General features: G+C 51.8%; 7 protein-coding genes across 7 annotated transcripts; 3 read left to right on the top strand and 4 right to left on the bottom strand.

Annotated features, from left to right (window-relative positions):
* Window positions 1-360: 360 nt before the first annotated feature.
* On the bottom strand, window positions 361-4,016 carry PHM7_3 (phosphate metabolism protein 7). The gene is made up of 5 exons (XM_007817771.2): window positions 3,601-4,016; window positions 3,409-3,529; window positions 2,137-3,277; window positions 1,586-2,066; window positions 361-1,520 (listed from the first exon to the last, which is right to left on the bottom strand). The coding sequence occupies exons 1-5, from the start codon at window positions 3,698-3,700 to the stop codon at window positions 685-687; spliced, it is 2,679 nt and encodes an 892-aa protein (XP_007815962.2). The 5' UTR covers window positions 3,701-4,016; the 3' UTR covers window positions 361-684.
* Window positions 4,017-7,081: 3,065 nt separating this feature from the next.
* On the top strand, window positions 7,082-8,310 carry J3458_019172 (uncharacterized protein; the record flags this gene model as incomplete). Its single annotated transcript, XM_007817770.2, has 2 exons — window positions 7,082-7,382; window positions 7,529-8,310. 2 exons carry the CDS (start codon window positions 7,082-7,084, stop codon window positions 8,308-8,310), a joined length of 1,083 nt encoding a protein of 360 aa, XP_007815961.2.
* A 556-nt stretch (window positions 8,311-8,866) lies between these two features.
* Window positions 8,867-9,754, top strand: J3458_019171 (uncharacterized protein; the record flags this gene model as incomplete). Its single annotated transcript, XM_007817769.2, has 1 exon — window positions 8,867-9,754. The coding sequence occupies one exon, from the start codon at window positions 8,867-8,869 to the stop codon at window positions 9,752-9,754; it is 888 nt and encodes a 295-aa protein (XP_007815960.2).
* A 232-nt stretch (window positions 9,755-9,986) lies between these two features.
* On the bottom strand, window positions 9,987-10,775 carry J3458_019170 (uncharacterized protein; the record flags this gene model as incomplete). The annotated part of the gene is made up of 1 exon (XM_007817768.2): window positions 9,987-10,775. The coding sequence occupies one exon, from the start codon at window positions 10,773-10,775 to the stop codon at window positions 9,987-9,989; it is 789 nt and encodes a 262-aa protein (XP_007815959.2).
* A 984-nt stretch (window positions 10,776-11,759) lies between these two features.
* Window positions 11,760-12,947, top strand: GCN3_3 (translation initiation factor eIF-2B subunit alpha; the record flags this gene model as incomplete). The annotated part of the gene is made up of 4 exons (XM_007817767.2): window positions 11,760-11,784; window positions 11,846-11,912; window positions 11,969-12,788; window positions 12,846-12,947. The coding sequence occupies 4 exons, from the start codon at window positions 11,760-11,762 to the stop codon at window positions 12,945-12,947; spliced, it is 1,014 nt and encodes a 337-aa protein (XP_007815958.2).
* Window positions 12,948-13,403: 456 nt separating this feature from the next.
* EGT1_7 (Ergothioneine biosynthesis protein 1) lies at window positions 13,404-14,264 on the bottom strand (the record flags this gene model as incomplete). Its single annotated transcript, XM_066121437.1, has 2 exons — window positions 13,404-13,809; window positions 13,882-14,264. 2 exons carry the CDS (start codon window positions 14,262-14,264, stop codon window positions 13,404-13,406), a joined length of 789 nt encoding a protein of 262 aa, XP_065973795.1.
* A 151-nt stretch (window positions 14,265-14,415) lies between these two features.
* Window positions 14,416-16,901, bottom strand: EGT1_6 (Ergothioneine biosynthesis protein 1; the record flags this gene model as incomplete). The annotated part of the gene is made up of 8 exons (XM_007817766.2): window positions 14,416-15,203; window positions 15,244-15,530; window positions 15,585-15,606; window positions 15,666-15,679; window positions 15,739-15,853; window positions 16,010-16,248; window positions 16,361-16,479; window positions 16,662-16,901. 8 exons carry the CDS (start codon window positions 16,899-16,901, stop codon window positions 14,416-14,418), a joined length of 1,824 nt encoding a protein of 607 aa, XP_007815957.2.
* Between the last annotated feature and the right edge of the window lie 169 nt (window positions 16,902-17,070).

Here is a 17,070-nt window from a genome sequence, read left to right as displayed (position 1 = left end):
GAGGAAGTCGCCGTGTCACTGCAAAAGTTCATGAAATCTACCGGCGCTGCAACGTTGATGTTCTCACTGCTCAGTGCCGTTGAATGTTGATGAAATCAGAGTGAATGGGTAAAGCAGTCTCTACTGTTGCTCGGGTGCGAAACAGGTTCTCGATCCATGTTGCATGTCGTTTCCAAATTCATCTACTATTTCCCATCCCATGTCTGTCTGTCATCGGGCACAGTTCTCCCACAGACCATAGATGCGGGCTAAATCTTGAACATGCCAAGACGAGGCCATCTGGAGTTATCGCACTGCCAGTTGTTACGTTACTCAAAAGGAAACAACCACCACACTATCAAACCAGTGCTCAGAGCCATGGTCGCATGTGCTGCAACCGTGAACGTCGAATGTTAACTAGTTTCATAAAGGATTATAGAAGAAAAAATGATAGCAGGCGGCACACACATCCGCCACTATTCAAAGCGTCAATATTTCCGTCACTCTCATTAACATTCTTTTAACATTCTCCCCTCTAAACCTCCCGCAGGACCCAATCCCCTCGCAAAAAAAAGAAGAAAAAAAGAGCAAATTCCCTTACCCAACCAACTCAACACATGGCCAGTTCTCAATGTCCTCAAATCTCAAAATAGACCGGTAAAACCATCAAGTTACACAGGGGTATCAATTCAAAACAGCTCAGCTCTAGTAGTAGACCTTCTCGTCGTAGATGGGAGGCAGTTCCTCCTTGTCGGTCAAATCCTCGGACCAAACAACATTGTTCTTTTCGTCCAGGTGAGCGCCCTTGTCGCTAATTGGAATGACTCTGCTCGTGAGTGCAATCTCATGCTTCGATACACCAATAGGATCGCGCGGCACCCAGAGTTGAGGAGGCTGGCTGTTGACGCTGGGTGGGAAGTAAGCATTGCGCTCGTTTTCCTCACCAGCCTGCTGGAGCTGGGCAAAGTTGATGCTCTGCTCCTGGGGGACCATGTGTCGCAGAGTAGCATAGTCCGAGAACACCCAGGGTTTTAAGAAGCGAGAAAACAGATTGCCCTTCTTCTCAAGCCCGTAATCATTACCACCCGACAAAATCTTCTTGGTGGATGCATCCCCCTTTGCACCATTAGATACGTCACCTTCATTGCTCGTCTCCCTGTTGGCTTCTTCCGTGTCGATATCAGAACCACGAGCCTGGAAAATGGCCTCCTCAGTCTCGAGCGTGCGGGGAAGGCCATACAGAAGAGGGTTGAGACTCCTTGTCATGGTGATGTGGAAGAGGATTGTGAAGACCAAGAAAATGGCCATAAGAACAGCCGGTCCCGGTGACTTGACCACAGAGAACATGCCGATCATCACAATCTCGCCGAGGTAGATGCCAGTGAAGAGTTGCTTCAAAGCTCGAGGGTAGATCAACCCCTGAGTGTCGACGGCAGTATCGGAAACAAAGAGGAGGTTGTACCGATAAGCGAGATAGAACAGGAAGAGTGCCAAAGTAGACCAGAACAGAATGAGGGGTGCGATGACAGAGTACACAATGCCTGGAGGATTATTTGTCAACAAAAAGCTGGAAAATACGCGAATCCCAAGCAAAATGCAAACTTACTGATAACTACAATGTTGGTATAGACAGGCAGGAGGCTTCCCCAGAGGATGGCGCTCAGAGTAGTCCATTTGGCATACTTGGCGCGAGGAGTGCTGGCAAGGAACTTGTACAACAATCTGAAGATGAACAGGCCGACAACCTGGGTCACAACACCGATAGCAATTGTGAGACCCTGAACGATGAAGTAAGAAATGTAAAAGTTAGATGTAGTCGGCAGGGCACCTCCCAATATGGAGAAAACTGAGCTAGGATTCTGGGCAATCTGTACAATTGCAGTAGAGGCGGCATCAGTGATAGATCGAATGAGGAAGACTTGGAGAACCTGGAAGCAGAAGTACGCATTCTGGGTGAACAACTCGGCTTCGGTGTTGGTCTTGGCTCCGGCGACCCGGGACAAAGCACGCATGATTACGGGAACCAACGACATGAGGATAGAGATGGCGACCGCCGGCAACAAGCCGGAGATGACTCCGAGGATTTTCTAAATTCGAGCATTAGACTTCATATTTGATCGTCATGCAAAATGATAACAGCACAGTAAAGCTACTCACCTCGGGAATATCATTCAGCCAGGTCAGGCCAGGAAGTTTGGTGAGAGTAGAGACTTGGGAAATGATACCAACGATACCAACGGGGATCGCCCAAAAGATGATGAGAGCCGCAACAATGGCGTATACAGCATAGCGGCGCAGAATGAGTTGCCACCATGGAATGGACAGGTTCTTCCAAATGACATCGACAGGTTTCACACCAATGGCCTTTGGGCTCATATGAAGAGCGTGGTGGTGGGTGATAACCTGGAAGGCCGCTTGGGCATCGGCTTGAGTGTGGAACTCAACAAACAGCGATCCTACCTTTTCATAATTTCCCTCTTGTTTCCATCCGAGCTGAGCCTTCTCCACCTCTGGGATGCTCTTCTCGAGCTCAGAGCGGCACCATTCAATCGTGTCGACCTTCTTGCCAACAAGGCCCAATGGGCCAAGACGATGCGAGGGTCGCTTCTTGTCAGGAACCCATCTGGAAATTATATCAGCCGTTTCTGTGTCCTGCTCGTTCTCATTGTCATTTCCGCCTTTCTTCAATGCCTTGGTTCGAGCAACATTGACAGCCTTTATCAGTTTAACCTCGGCGCCCTCCAGCTTCATAGCAACCTTGTCGCGTTCCTCGACCTTCTCGTCCAAGTCCTTGGTATTTCCGGCAATCCAGACATGCTTGACTGCATTGTTGAACATTTGGCGAATCTTGGCCTCGTTGAGATATTCCTTGGGGACACAGGTGAACAAAACGGTACGGGCCGAGATGCGTTTGGCATATTGAGGAGTCAAAAGGTAGGCCTGGCGCAAGTTGATGAAGAAGATGCACTCGCGCGTAATCATGTACATTAGAAAGCCGTAAACAACCCATGCAACCAAGGCGTGGGCGAAGAAGTAATTTGGCGACTCGTCGACGTTGACGTTACTGTAGGACAGAATCTCCAGCTGCGACTTGCCTCCCTTTCCCGTCGCATTGACGGGGAAAAGAATGGGCCAGGTGATACACAAGCTGACGAAACAGATGACGGTACAGATTTTGAGATAGCGAATGAAGAGATAGGCGTCGAGGGTTTGATGGGTGAGTGCGTAGGCATCTGGGATCTTCCAAAATGCGCCGAACCAGTTGAACCATCCACTAGGCATTTCCGGACTCCGTTCACTAGATCAGACACATTAGCATCTTGCTGCTCGATACTCGTAGAGACGAGGCAAGGCACATGAAGCGGTGCGGCAACATCGTGCCTGTAACCAGGGCCAATAAAAGGGTCACGATGAGGGGAATGTACTCACTATTTGCCGCCTATATACGTACGCGGCGCATAGTATCTGCGTTGGGATCTTCTGAAGATCAAGAAGAAAATAAGATAGATGGCCGACACTATCAGTACAGGAACCAAAGTGTCGATCATGCCTAGAAAGCGCAAACCAGTCAGTTCATGTTACCCGAGTCTCTGTTGGGCGCTTCTCGAGGGCAAAACTAACCCCAGACGGACTGAGGCTTGTTGGTCGCGTCGCTCTGGCCATTGCCATTGTCTTCGCTAGAGGGCACATTCTTGTTGATCCAACTAATAAAATTTCCCATGTTGGGAGTTTGGCAGCCGCCAGCTGCTCGAAGCCGTGTACAAATACGGGTTGAAAACTAGTCCACGGCTAGGCTTGGACGAGTCGCGATTAAGACCGTGATTTGCGACGGGTTCACGCGCCGTTGCGCTTGAGGAGGATACTCGTGTTCGTTTCTTTGGCAATTGGTGAGGTGGTGAGGTGATGAAAAACGGCGACGGCTGTTTCAAAACGAAGAAGGACAAATAAAATAAAATAAAAAGGATAAGGGGAGAGGTCGAAGGGAGGAGGGCGGAGGGCGGGTTCTCTGACAAGGGCAGGCACGGCATACAAAAACCAATATGCGGGACGAAGATGGGGACCTGCCCCCTCTGCCATGTTCAACTTGTTGACTGACTTTATCCGCATATGTCTGGGATGAGCATCTATGAGCTCACTAGTGCCAATCGGCGAAAACCGAAATCAGGGCTGGTCGACTTATGTCGTCCCCAGGCCAGGCGACATGGTTGTGTCCAGGTGCCGTTCGTCCTGCATGTGGTCATTTCCCTCCTCCAGATGTTCCATGATTTCTGACATGCGTGGTTACCTCGCCTCTTCCCTTGGTACTAGGTGTTTGCCACCTAGCTGCCATCATCACTCGACGGAGTACTCTGTGTGTTTGTCTACGACCGCCCTGGGTACATACCCGGCTCCCCTGAGGCACAATGACGACGGCAAGTTTTGCCCCCATCTCTAACTGCCCTCCTCCATCAAGTCGTCAACTGAGTCGCAGGTAGTAATAAGCCAGTGTCTCAGCGGAGACTAGTCCAGGCGAGGCGCATGGTGCGGCCCATCTTCCCGGCCCACGAGCAACCTCTGTCGACATTCATCTCGCAACCACCACACGGATGGGGGCCCAGGACCACGCTCCCTAATACCCAGTACATTCTGTACGTACATAATAGTGCGGGCCTGCAAGCAATATCCCATGCGGATCCAGCGTTTGCGACGAGATCGATCCACCTCGTCTGCCTCTCATATTGCTCGGTGGACGAGCCGCCCGCTGAATCAACCCGAAGATGGAAGTACAAGGAACTATCTATACACAAAATATATGTGCCTACGGAGTAGTCCGCATAGATTGACTTCTATCCCTATTGTTTGCTTTCCGTTGCGAATACTTCAAAAGGCTGATCTTCCAACCTAAGCATACCAAGCAAACTAGGGCGTTTCCCATTCATGACGCTTCCAAAGCGACGCCAACTCGGCTCTTTTTTCCAACTCTTCCCAACAGACTCCTTGGACTGTAATTTATCCAATGTGGCGCCTAGTGGACAGGCACTGCACCGGCGCGCCACTCGGCTGGCTTCAACCTACAACCCCCCCACGGTCGTGGATCCACGGCGGATGCGTCATATCCCTGTCCAGCTGGGCTCGAACTGGAGAGCTGGATGCTGTCGTACAGACCCATGGCCACGATCGATGGACGCACGTACCCCCGGCAGTGTTCTTCAGTGCCGCCCAAGCCAACATTCCCCAAGCTGTGCTACGTATGCTGCCTGTGATGCAATTTCTCTGCTCAGGACGGACGGAGTACTCCCCGTATTTCCTAGTTTGTCCTGTGTGTCGGCAAATCGAGCAAGTGTGAGTCCCTCTCCATCTCAGTCTCTTAGGTACCGAATCAATCCATTGGTCTTGGGGCACTAACATTGCATCGTGATGTCACACTCGTCCCCCGCTTATGCGACGAGTTGCCATTGGTCGCACCGGGTAGGTTATACAAACTGGAAGATGCATCGACCTCTTCTCATATTTTCACTATCCGGCTGGAGAAGGCATTGGCACGAGACTGGATGTCGAGACAAAGCGTGCAGCCATGGGTATACCTCACTAAATGCGATTTTACAGTCTGTCCTTCATTCATGTAATTCGTTGACCATCGCATCCCTAGAAGAATGGGTAGTACAAGAGCAGTCGCATGCAATTCAAGATGTGGATGCCATCCAGTTCGGAGATAATGGACGCTATGGAAACAGCAGGGGGCTTCCTGGTCTGTCAAAGCCAGAAGTGAAGCATGGTCGCCACAAACTGCAGTCGGCCAGCCGAAGCTGCAGTATCTCGTCATGACTTGCGCATCGTTGAAAGTTTTAGCTTTAGCCTAGGGATGCAAAAATGGGTTATCGGGCAATCTCCCGCGGCGACCAGGAGGCGCCTTAGTTTCAACCACAATGACGGAGTATGACGAGATTGGTTCCAGGAACGGTTGCGACGCGTTCATCGCTGCAACCCTCGAAACGAAGACCCATAGACGGCGCAAACTCAAAAACAACGGCAAGAAAGTACATTGAGTACTAACGATTATTGCCAAACGCGCTCAAATTAGAGATTGGGACGTCAGAAGCGAGGGCAGAAACGATGCCAATTTCGGTGCTTGCTATCAACGTTGTCATGCATGCGCTAATGGTCACGCTGTCTCTGTTGCACAGCCTGCAATACCCAGCTGGAACGTGCAGAACAGCATCGCCACTCCTGTACAATCGAGGGCGGGCCTTGATGGTGTCTAACTAGTGGATTTCACGAGTTGAGGGCAAAATTTGCGTTCCTCAGCCATTGTTGCCCACCACATCCCTTCAATCTCCACACGCTGACGCCATACGAGTCATAACGCCAAATAGTTGTACCAAAACGACACATTCGGAATACCGACCCGTTCGATCCTGAGAGCTTCCTCTTGATGAGTGAGTGAGGTGGATGAGTTAGGATAGGAGGTTGTTTCTGCGCCGCACTCGGAAATCATGACGTGTCTGGGGCGGTCAGGTCACGACTCATTCGTGAAGATTGTCTAAGCAGTGGGCAAACTATTTACCTCTATGAGGTGTGATATGAGAGACCGATCTAGTATGTGCACGGAACACGTGAGAGCACCACTCACAATCTTCCTTAATGTAAGCACTTATTCAAGTACAACAGAGCTGCTTATCGATGAAACACGGTTGGAGCACCCCGCCATCTGTGCATTGAGGTATTAGGACTGCACAGGGAATCGCGGTCTACATCTTAGGTGTACACGCATACATACTTGGCCGTAGTAAAGATATTTCACCGAATAACGTGTGAATAAAGATTCTTATTCCCGGGAATAAAACCCTGTGCTTAGCCAAGGGCGAAGTACACATAGATGATTTTGACGCCCAGTAGACCTTAAGAGCGATATCGGGTAGCCAGCAAAAGCCATGCCTCGATAAGAGAATAAACCCCCATTAGATGCAAAACGATGCTTCAAGTTACACGCTTATCCTTATCTACAGCCATAGACTTGCACCCTGACTTCCATCTATTGTTCTGAACCAAGCAGACCAATGGCGAGCATTCCGAGGCCACACCCAACGACGACAATAGGGTTGATGTCACGGTGGTGCGCGCCATGAATGCAAGAATATCGAGCATATTTCGGGCCAAAAAATCACCACAACCTACGACAAAGCTAGCACCACGGTCTCGACCCCTTCACTTGGCCCCTCCCTTTCTCCTAGATGATTATACTCCCCGATATCAGACTCTCAGCTCGCGAGATGAAGCCAAGAAGCGCTCTCTCGCCTACGCTCACCTCCGCAACTGTAATCTTTGCCCACGGCTCTGCAGTGTGAATCGATATGAAGAAACTGGAATGTGCCTCATTGGGGACAAGGTCAAGGTCAATGTCATCGCACCCCATTTTGGAGAAGGTCTGATCTTTTTATCCTGCATAAAACGCCATGCAAAAAGCCTCACCACACCACTAGTCCATCACATGTCCCCCAGTACCACCATCCACATCCTCGTCCTGGCTTTCTGAATCAAGTTCTGACATTTCTATTTTTTCTCTATTCAGAGCCGTGCATCCAGGGCCACCATGGCAGTGGCGCGGTATTCATGAGTGGCTGCAATTTACGGTGTATCTTTTGCCAGAACTTTGACATTTCCCACCAGCGGAATGGCATGGATCTCACCCCCGAGGAACTGGGAGAATGGTACATCAAGTTGCAGGAGGTTGGTAATGTCCACAACATAAACATTGTCACTCCGGAACATGTTGTGCCGCAAGTGGCGTTGAGTGTTCTTCATGCCAAGCAATTAGGGCTGAGGGTCCCGATTGTGTACAACACCTCGAGCTTCGATTCTCTTGCCTCGTTGGAGCTAATGGATGGGCTCGTCGACATTTATTTGGCCGACTTCAAGGTGTGGGAGACCAGTTCGTCCAAGCGGCTACTCAAGGCAGATGATTACGCTGCGACAGCAAAAGAAAGCATCAGGGCTATGCAAGCCCAAGTTGGTGATCTGTGCTTTACCGGAGACGGCATTGCTAAGAAAGGGCTGTTGATACGACATCTTGTCATGCCGGGGAAGGAGGCTGAAGGCGTTGAGATAATGAAGTGGTTAGCGTCCGAAGTGTCCAAGGATTGCTTCATCAATATCATGGAGCAGTACCGCCCCGACGCCCACGTGGGCAAGAAGAGGCGCAAGTCAAGCGACCGAGACAAAGGAGAGATACGCTATAGTGACATAAATCGCCCCGTGACAGGCGAAGAGGTCTCTGTGGTCCGACAAGCCGCAAATAAGTCTGGACTTTGGAGATTCAATGAATCGCCCAAACATGATGGGTTCGCTATTTAGTGGCGGCTAATATACGAGGAAGAACTGGGTAGGGGACTGCAATCTTTTTGTATCAGACGGCCTCTTGGTAATATGATTGGGGCTATTTTCATTGCGAACAAGTTACACGTAAATTGTGGACTCGCCGCCAGCAGTTGGCCTCTTTGTGCCGCCGCCACATTACCAACCCTTAATGCGATATGTCATGAACAATGCAATATTGTTGGGTGGTTTGGTGGTTCGTTTGAAGTCGGAGGAAGCAGAGGCGCTGACAATGTTGACTCACGGATCTAATAAAGGCTCAAGTAACCCGCCCCCCCCTTTCCTAACGGTTGGGTCAATATTCCTGCGCTTAGTTGCGTCTGCGCTCTTCGGGCTCGGTTTTATGCTGTAGCATGTGCGCAAAAGTGACCAAGGCTGTATGAGGTCGGATCTTGCCGAGTCGACTTGCCTAGTTTCAATACAAGACTTACAGGAAACAATTTACATGCGGGCGAATTTCAACGTTGACACGTCTACCGTTTCGACATATCTCCTGCTGGCATAGTTACTATACTCGACCCACGATAGTGGCAAAATGGGATCGACAGTATCCCAAAGCGTTGATCTTCCTGTGGCGGCGCCGTCTCTCAGCGGCGAACAGCAGGAGGACGACGCTTCAGCACCATCACTCAGCTCATCAGCAGAGCGCCAGAGCAGCAGCGAACAGTCACCGACCTCCATATCTACTGACCACAAGAATACGCACTCCCACCACTCCCGCAGTACCAGTAGAAGGGAAAACAACCAATCTTGTTCCCGCACATTGTTCTCTTCCCGGCCCAGGGCTCTATTTCATCCTCGGTCACACGAAGAAATTTATGCTGAGCAGAACTATCTGAGCCTCACTTTGCAGGCACACGTCGCCCAACATTGCGATTTGATGAACAGATATTCGTTGACCGAGGCCGAATCGTTTCAAGGAGAGTCAAGGAAGTGCAAGCGACGGGCCAGAAAGGAGCTGGGACTTTTGCGTGGTCAACTGATCCACGCTGCTGAGCAAGAGCAAATCATTTTTGCTAGATTGGGTGAATTATTTGTCGAAGCGAAAAGCCGAGAGACCTGGAATGTGGCACAGAACCAGCGTTGGCAAGATTCTCGCGGTCTGAGACGCCATTCTCACCCCCAGAATCACTACGAGTTGCAACAATCAATATCGAGACTAAACGGTGCAACCCCGGCATTTATTCCTCAAAAAGGTCTATTCAGCCATCAAGAATACGACGAGGACGCTGCGAGCCCTACCGACATGGGCCAAGATGATAGAGAGGTGTCTGGAAATGGCCCGGGCGAACTGCTCGAGCCTAATGACGACGAGTTCGAGCAGCAAAGACCTCTACTACGCAGAATGACAGGAGATGATTATACTTCACTACTCAAAAAAGACAGGAGGCTTAGCTTGCCCACTAGTTCGGGGTTGACGTGAAGAACTCTACGGGACGACAGGAGTCGAATGCAACGTTGAAAGATCAAAAGAAGATAATGGCATGTTTTTCATTATTTCGTGTGGCGCAATCACGTAGCTTCTGTAACTATGCAGCATGAAATGGTGGCAATATACCACTGGGGAATCGTTCCTCCGCCGTCGCACCCTGCAAAATGCCCAGTTGCTGTATCCGGGGACTGTGATTCGAATTTTTCCAACTCCCTTCCCGCATCTAGGCAAACTCCCCATTTTCCCCGTCGTTGAATCCCAAATCTCTCAGAGATTGCCTCTTCCTCTTCACGTCCTTTGCGCTCGGCGGCGGTGGCAAAGGAAACCCGGCCCCTTGCTGAGCCATGGCCAGACCAGAACCAGCACTCGGCGGAGGCGGCAACGCAAAGGACTGTAGTGTAGCCGGATCCGAAGTGCTTGGCGGCTCGGGCTGCCTCCTCCTCCCCGACTTACTCCCTATATTCACGGTGATGGTCTGGCCCTCCTTCAGACTGTAATCCTTGCTCTCCTGTTTCGCCTCACTCGCATCGGCGCAGGCGCTCTCGAGACCCAACACCCTCCGCGCCCCCTGCAAAGCAATCCCCAGATCAATCGCTTTCGACCTGTCTTCAAACCCTATACCAAGAACGGCCTTGTGCCCCTGCGGATCGCGAACTGTCAGCGCAAAGAAACGAGTACTGTCGACGGCTGGCTCTACGACAGAGCTGTTGGTATACGGCGCGGCGGCGAACAATTTTCCGTCGTAAGGGTCCTCGAGGACCAGGTCAACCTTGAGCTTGGGCTGGCCCTGGCCGCCGTCGGATGCGGGCGACTCGAAGGCAGTTTCGACGACGCGCAGGCGTGCTGTGAAGATGTTTCGCGAGGGGTCGTCGGTCCATGACTTTGCGTTGTGGCCCTTCATGGAGGTTAGGGGAGGGATCTGGTAGACGTGGACGGGCTCGTCAATGAAGAGGTCGCGCCGGATGGCGTCTTCGGGGAGCGGCTTGCCAGTGGCGGGGTCGATGAGGTCCATCTCGGAGAGGCTCGAAGTGTGTCGAGAGTTTGGTGATAGGTGTGTGGACCCGCTGGCTTGACGAAAACAACCCTGGGGTTGTGCGAGGGGATATTCGGGAATATATGTGGTTCATATACCTAGGTAGTGGACGATGGTGGCTGACAGTCGACTTTGTTACAAAAAGGACATGAAAGGCAGGGGACGGCGGCGGAAGAAAGAGAGAAGCATGAATGCCTGCTTGGTATGCGAGTAAAGAGGAGTGAGAGCCCGGGTGTACGGAGTATGTTTGGCGGCGTTGTGAGCTCCGGGGGACAAAAGCTCTACCTTGTGCCCCGTATGGAGACTGACGATGAAGTTGATTGACACAAGGGTCCACTGACGTACGCTGCCGGGGGCCCATGAATGGGGGGACGTGAGATTTATGCAAAACGTGGTTTAGCACAGGCATTGCGCCGACCACCATCAATGCAAAGGCTGGTGACTTGACTTGAACATTTGACCTCGGAGGAACATTGAATGCATCTCTGTTGAGCAGCTGGAACAATTTACTACGCGCGCGGCCCCTGGTTCTGGTGACAGCACAGCCATCAACAAGACAGGTCCTGAAGTCTAATATATTAGATAGGAAAAACCAGACTTTAATGAGCTGTCTTGTTATGGCTGATAAGTTAGTGACAGTCACTAAAACACCGTTGACCCCTTGCGCCTCCTAGCACTAGGTACGTGCCTCGGTCGGTACTGTCTGGTACCCCGTAAGGAGGACTGCCCCGCCATTCCACCTTGTACGTACCGCCAGCAGTCACCCGCCCCTGGCTCCATGTCTGGCCAATAGCACAGCTCCGGCCCCTCCAAAGCCTGGTGGCTCCCGTCACCGTCCATGTTGTCTTGACTCACCACATTCATCGTGGGGTTCAAATTTAATCGATATTTCGCCGCACACTGCATCTTCAACTTGCATTTGATTTACCCCAACGCCCTGTCGCAGTGGCAAGCCAATCGACAATGGCCTCCTCTGGCGCGGCTGCCGGTACGTCTCACCACCGACCAACCCATCACAGGCCAAGCAAACCATTAATGTAAAATGCCAGCCGCCAAGGATACCGTCTCGGGAGATCTTCCTATACGCAGACCGTCTACAACACCATCCAACTTTGAGTCCGTTGCTCCAACACATCCGTGGCACGATTCTACTCGATTCTGACTGCAACTAGCATCGTTTCAACATATCACAAGCTCCTCGAGTCCGATCCCGACTTGACCAAACCTGTTGCTGCCATCGAATCATTAATCGACCTTCTCAACACTGTCCCTTCCACAACCGTGTACGAGACCCTTGACACAGTCAAAGCCCACTCCGACCGCCTCAAGGCCTCTGTCGAAAACCCTGTGCCTCTGACCGCCGGCACCGATCTTTTCCTGCAGTATCTTGTCTCCTCGCTTAAGCAGCAGGAGGGCAGCTTTGATGCCGTGAGGCAACATCTCCTCCGCAACGGTCGATTATTCGCCCAGAGAGCCATTGATGCGCGAAACGGAGTCGCCGAGCAAGGCTGGCGCTTTGTAGGAGAGGGAAAATGTGTCTTGACCCACGGTGCCTCAAGATCCGTCACCGGCCTGCTGGAGCGGGCCGCCAAGAGTCTTAATGGAAAGTTCAAGGTGGTTTACGTTAGGGACGGGACCCGCGTCTCCGAGAGTGACGGTGTCGTCAAGGAACTGCGCCAGATGGGAATCCCCGTTGCAGAGGTTCCCGAGGCCGCTGTTGCCCACGTCATGGGTTTGCTCCGTCAGGTTCACATGGTTATTGTTGGTGCGGAAGCAGTGACTCAAAATGGGGGCATTATTTCTAGAATTGGCACCTACCAGATCGCCCAACTGGCTTCAAAGGCCAAGATTCCCTTCTATGTCGCCGCGGAGACGCACAAATTCGTGCGCAAGTTCCCCTTGGACCAGCGGGACATTGGTTTCAAGCAGCACGTGCTTGATTTTAGCACCGACTCGGCGAGCAAGCAACCCGAGAACGCGGTTGACTACACTGTGCGTGTACACGTCGTATGGGAGCCAAGAGATTATTCGTACTGATGCGATTGCCAGCCCCCAAATTTGATTTCAAACCTCATCACAGAAAACGGAGTCCAATTGCCCGGGTACGTCTTTGAGCAGCTTCTCAACATCTACGGAAGTCTTAATGGGTGAAGTACGCTGGAGAACAGACTCACAGCGTCGCGTCTTTACGGACGCAAGGATGGGTGGCGGTGGCCCGCGTTCAAAATGGCATGGAAACAATGGGGTCTTGATGATGACAGACTTGACAAGGACCAACCCTGAGCGGCCATTACGACAAATCGTCGTCTGACGACGCGGTTGTCAAGCGAGTGCTAAGCAGTATCTCACGAATTTTCTAGACATGAAAAAGAAAAAAGAAAAAAAAAACATTTAAAATCTCAGGCGGGCTGGCAAATGAGTGTATTGCTAATTAAATAAGGAGTGTCAACAAAAAAGGACTGTCGGCGTACAATTTGTCAGTCCTACTACACATGTCCAATTTGCTACCATGGTAACCAAGGAAAAAAAAAACAATTTGTTAGAGTGCTCCAAATCCGAGCACGTTGTACGTTCGCCTCGTGCCATTCAATCCATTCATCACCTAGCCTACTCAACATCCCTCACCACCCGCGCTCCAACCCAAGCATAAGGGTAGTTCCTCTGGTACCAGTTCACGAAGCTCTTCCGGCCCGCAATCCTAGGGTGGGTGGCCCACGAGCCGCCCAGCACAATGTTGTGCTTGCCGTCAAAAAAGTCGGCCGTGTAAAGCGGATACAGCTCCATCGGCTGGAAGCCCTCGTGTCTTCGCAGCGGAGAGCAAGTCCATTCCCACACGCCCCCCATGCCGGACTGGCCGGCCAGCGTGTTGCCCTGGGAAGTCACCGGCACGGGGTGCCAGTGTTTGAAGCCGACGTTTGTGCCGGCCAGGTCGACGAACAGCGGGGGGCCATTCTCGACCGCGGAGGGAGACGAGGATGGCGGTGTTTCTTCCACGCCGTCGTTTGAGAGATGTCTTTTGTTCCCGCCCCCCCCTGGTGTTAGCAAAAACTGGCACAGTGGTCTCTTGATACGCGGGCGGGCTTACCCATTCACCGCGGGGACCTTTCTGGAAAGTCGGCCGCCCATGAGCAGCTCCCGCTGGCTCTCGACAAAGGCGTAAATGCTACGGGCCTCCTCGAACGTCGGGATCCTGCCGCCCATCCAGGATGCGCAGCCGGCGAGCTCGTCGTACGACGCAAAGACGGGCCAGTCGAGGGCGTACTTGAGCGGCACGAGGCCGTACACGGTGCGGACGGACTTGTCGCTTAGGAAGGAGTCTGGTAGGGCCGTGGGAATGGCTTTGTAGCCGTTTGTCCCGTTTGCGCCGTTGGGCTTGTGGGTGCCGTTGGTGAGGCTGTTGGAGGACCACGACGCGGGGACTTTGGCCGTGTTTGTCGTGTACAGGTATTGGGCGTACTTGATGTGCATCTTCGTGTTAGAGACGTGACGATGGGCGGATATATCAGTCGAGATGGGGTGAGGACCGGACCTACTTCTTCGTTTGTGATGGGCCTGCCTCGGGCCTGGAAAGCGTGGACTTGGACCTTTCGTTCTGGCTTCTCGTTGTCCCTTGATATTGTCAGGCTGTCCAACACCAAACGGGGGTTGCTTTACGAGTGATGGGGAAAAGAGCCACATACCATCCGAAATGAACATTGTCTGTGCCGCTTTCGGGATCATTCATGCCTAGAATCACTTGCTGAGCAGGCACGTCGAACCACTCGTTGTCCACTCTGGCTTCAAAGGCCCTTTTTGCCATTCTCTCAAAGTCAGGCATCCCCGTGAGCGGTGGCGGCAGTGTCCTGTCGCTCTGCAGCATCATGTAGAGCAGCGTCTCGATGTGCATGAGCTCATGCTCGAAACCAATCCAGATGGCTCTTGCTACCTGGCGAGGGAGCTTCTCAACCCCCTCCTCGTACAGTTTGCCGAGGCGGGCACGCACTCGTCCCTGATAGGCGGTGATGTCTTCCACAGACGGCCATTCATCTGGGATCTCTGAATGGACGTGACACTGCTCGGGGTTATCTACGTCCGGATCTATTCCACGCTCGAAAATGGCAGCATAAGACGCTGGATCTGTAGGAGGCAGTCTTGTCGTCTTTGTGAGCTGAATATCGAGAAATGTGGGGATGTGGCCCAGGTAAAAGATGCACGCGTTGCGTAGCTTGATGGGTTTCTCGGTGAGTTCCTGTCTGGGCAGCATTTGCTTCGTGACAATGTCCCACGTTGACCAGACGGCATGCCAGTCATCCAGGGTGGGGAGCGTTTGGGGAGCGTAGATTGAAGGGGCTTTGCTGAATGGGATCCGGGCCTTTTGAAGCATGTGAAGGCCTTGAGGATGGTCAGTCTCGGCGATTTTCTGCGTGACTATGGGTATGAGCAGGTGAGGACGAGGGAGGCTGGTTACCGTATTCGTCGCCACGGGTCCATGTTCGGATTTCACGGAGACCAGCGTGTTTCCACAAGTTTTCAGCGCCGATTTTGGAGTACTTGAGGCTCTGTTCGATTTGAATTCTTTCACGGGGCTTGATGATTGATCCAAGGACATTGACTTGCCGCAGAGGAGACAGGAAGGCTTGGTGGCGGCCGCCCTCGTCATCGTAGACGTATTCGCCAATAACTTTCCAGTCTGGCAAGTGGAACACTTCTTGGCCGTAGATGCGATTGGCGTTTATGAGTCCATTGAGGATGAACCTATGGGCATTATTAGTATGGGTTGGCCGACATGTCAAGACAAGATTGACTTACTCGTGAGTTATACCCTTGCTGTCTGAGAGAAGAGTTTGTTAGCAGCCAAAAAGCAGCTAGTGGCACATTACGCTCTCTTACCATTATAAGCGTGGCTAGGTTGATTAGATGTCAATTCTTCTTTACTATTTTTTGTTTCTCGGTCAAGGCTTACTAAATCTTGTCAGGGTTCTGGCAAGAATCCAGCCCGACAATCATGCAGTCCTGGGGCTTTAAAATATCCGCATACGACTGCAAAAACTCGGCAGCCTCGTCTCTGTGGAAGTTTCCTGTTTTAAGGCGCGTAAGCCTTTGGCTGAAGAGGATTTTGCTGGCAAAAGGGGTCTTTTATGAAAAGAAGTAACACACACGCACATATATATATATATGTATATAGATAGAGAGAGAGAGAGAGAGAGAGAGAGCAAGAGAGAGAAATCACTGACCAATACTAGATCCCAGATGCACGATGCATTTTGGCCTGTCCACCACAAAAGGCTGCTTCAACCAGACTGTGCCATCGTCATATGTGCCCAGCAAGCCGTGGTAGCGAACGTACTTGAAGTCAGGAACGTGTGACAGAGTACGCTCCAGCTCCTTCTTGGAGAGATCCAGAGCGTAGTAGTCGATGGATTTGCGGGCATCTTCAAACGCCTGCAGGAGGAGACAGACCTTGCGGAGATTGCTGCATTGCATTAGTATCCCCATCCATCACGGGAAAACTGCCCAGACGCCCTCATATCGAAGAGCTCGGAATCACCAGGGTTGGGCACACAGCTTTCAATGCGTGGACATACCCGCTCCCCAATTCAATCACCATGGCTCCATCCGGGATCTTGGCGGCAATCTCGACCGAGTGCTTCTTGAGCAGCTCGATTTCGTAGTTGGTCAGATAGTACTCGTCCAGATACGTGATCTGGCGGAAGTTATAAGTTTGAGCGACGCAGTCCAGGTGCAGAAGGAGGGGGGAGTTGGAGGAGAGGGACCAAAAAAAAAAAGAAAGAAAAAAGAGTCAAACAGTTCATCAAGATGTGCGTGACGAGATACAGGAAAAGTCTCATTGTGCTTTCAGAGCCTGGGAGGAGCCATCACACGTACATCCTCAAATAGCTGCAGCCCCCTCTCATCATACAACAGCAGCGTCGGGAGCTTGCGAGCGCGCCCGTCCTTGGGTATCACCATGCGAGCCACTTCATCTTTGAGGTTGAAGTCGACCCTGTTGCTGCGAATGTCGATAATGTCAAGGTCGCCCCGGGGCTTCGAGGCAAATTTGCCAGCAGGCTGCTTGACGGGGGATGGCGTCGTGATGGTCTGGACACACTGCATGACGGCGGGCATTTTGACAAAACGGCAGCGCGGTCAAGGGCAGAGAAGGGGTTACGGAGAGAGAGAGGCAAGTCAAGTCACGCCAAGCAACTCTGTAATTTTCGTTTTTTGAGAGGGGGGAGCAGTGGATTGAAATAAACATCTGCCAGGAACAGTCGAATTCAAAAGCAGAAACGCTTCA

The sequence above is a fragment of the Metarhizium acridum genome (genome assembly GCF_019434415.1).
Source record: "Metarhizium acridum strain ARSEF 324 chromosome Unknown scaffold_555, whole genome shotgun sequence".
NCBI lineage: Eukaryota > Fungi > Ascomycota > Sordariomycetes > Hypocreales > Clavicipitaceae > Metarhizium > Metarhizium acridum.
Note: the sequence above shows the minus strand (reverse complement) of the source record. Positions and strands in the feature narration are given on the sequence as shown.

Coding starts and splice junctions, on each gene's coding strand:
- PHM7_3 (XM_007817771.2), bottom strand. CDS start 3,700: ATGGGAAATTTTATTAGTTGGATCAACAAGAATGTGCCCTCTAGCGAA. Junction 2,067..2,136: donor GGCTGAATGATATTCCCGAG/GTGAGTAGCTTT, acceptor GCTCGAATTTAG/AAAATCCTCGGAGTCATCTC. Junction 1,521..1,585: donor TACCAACATTGTAGTTATCA/GTAAGTTTGCAT, acceptor ATAATCCTCCAG/GCATTGTGTACTCTGTCATC.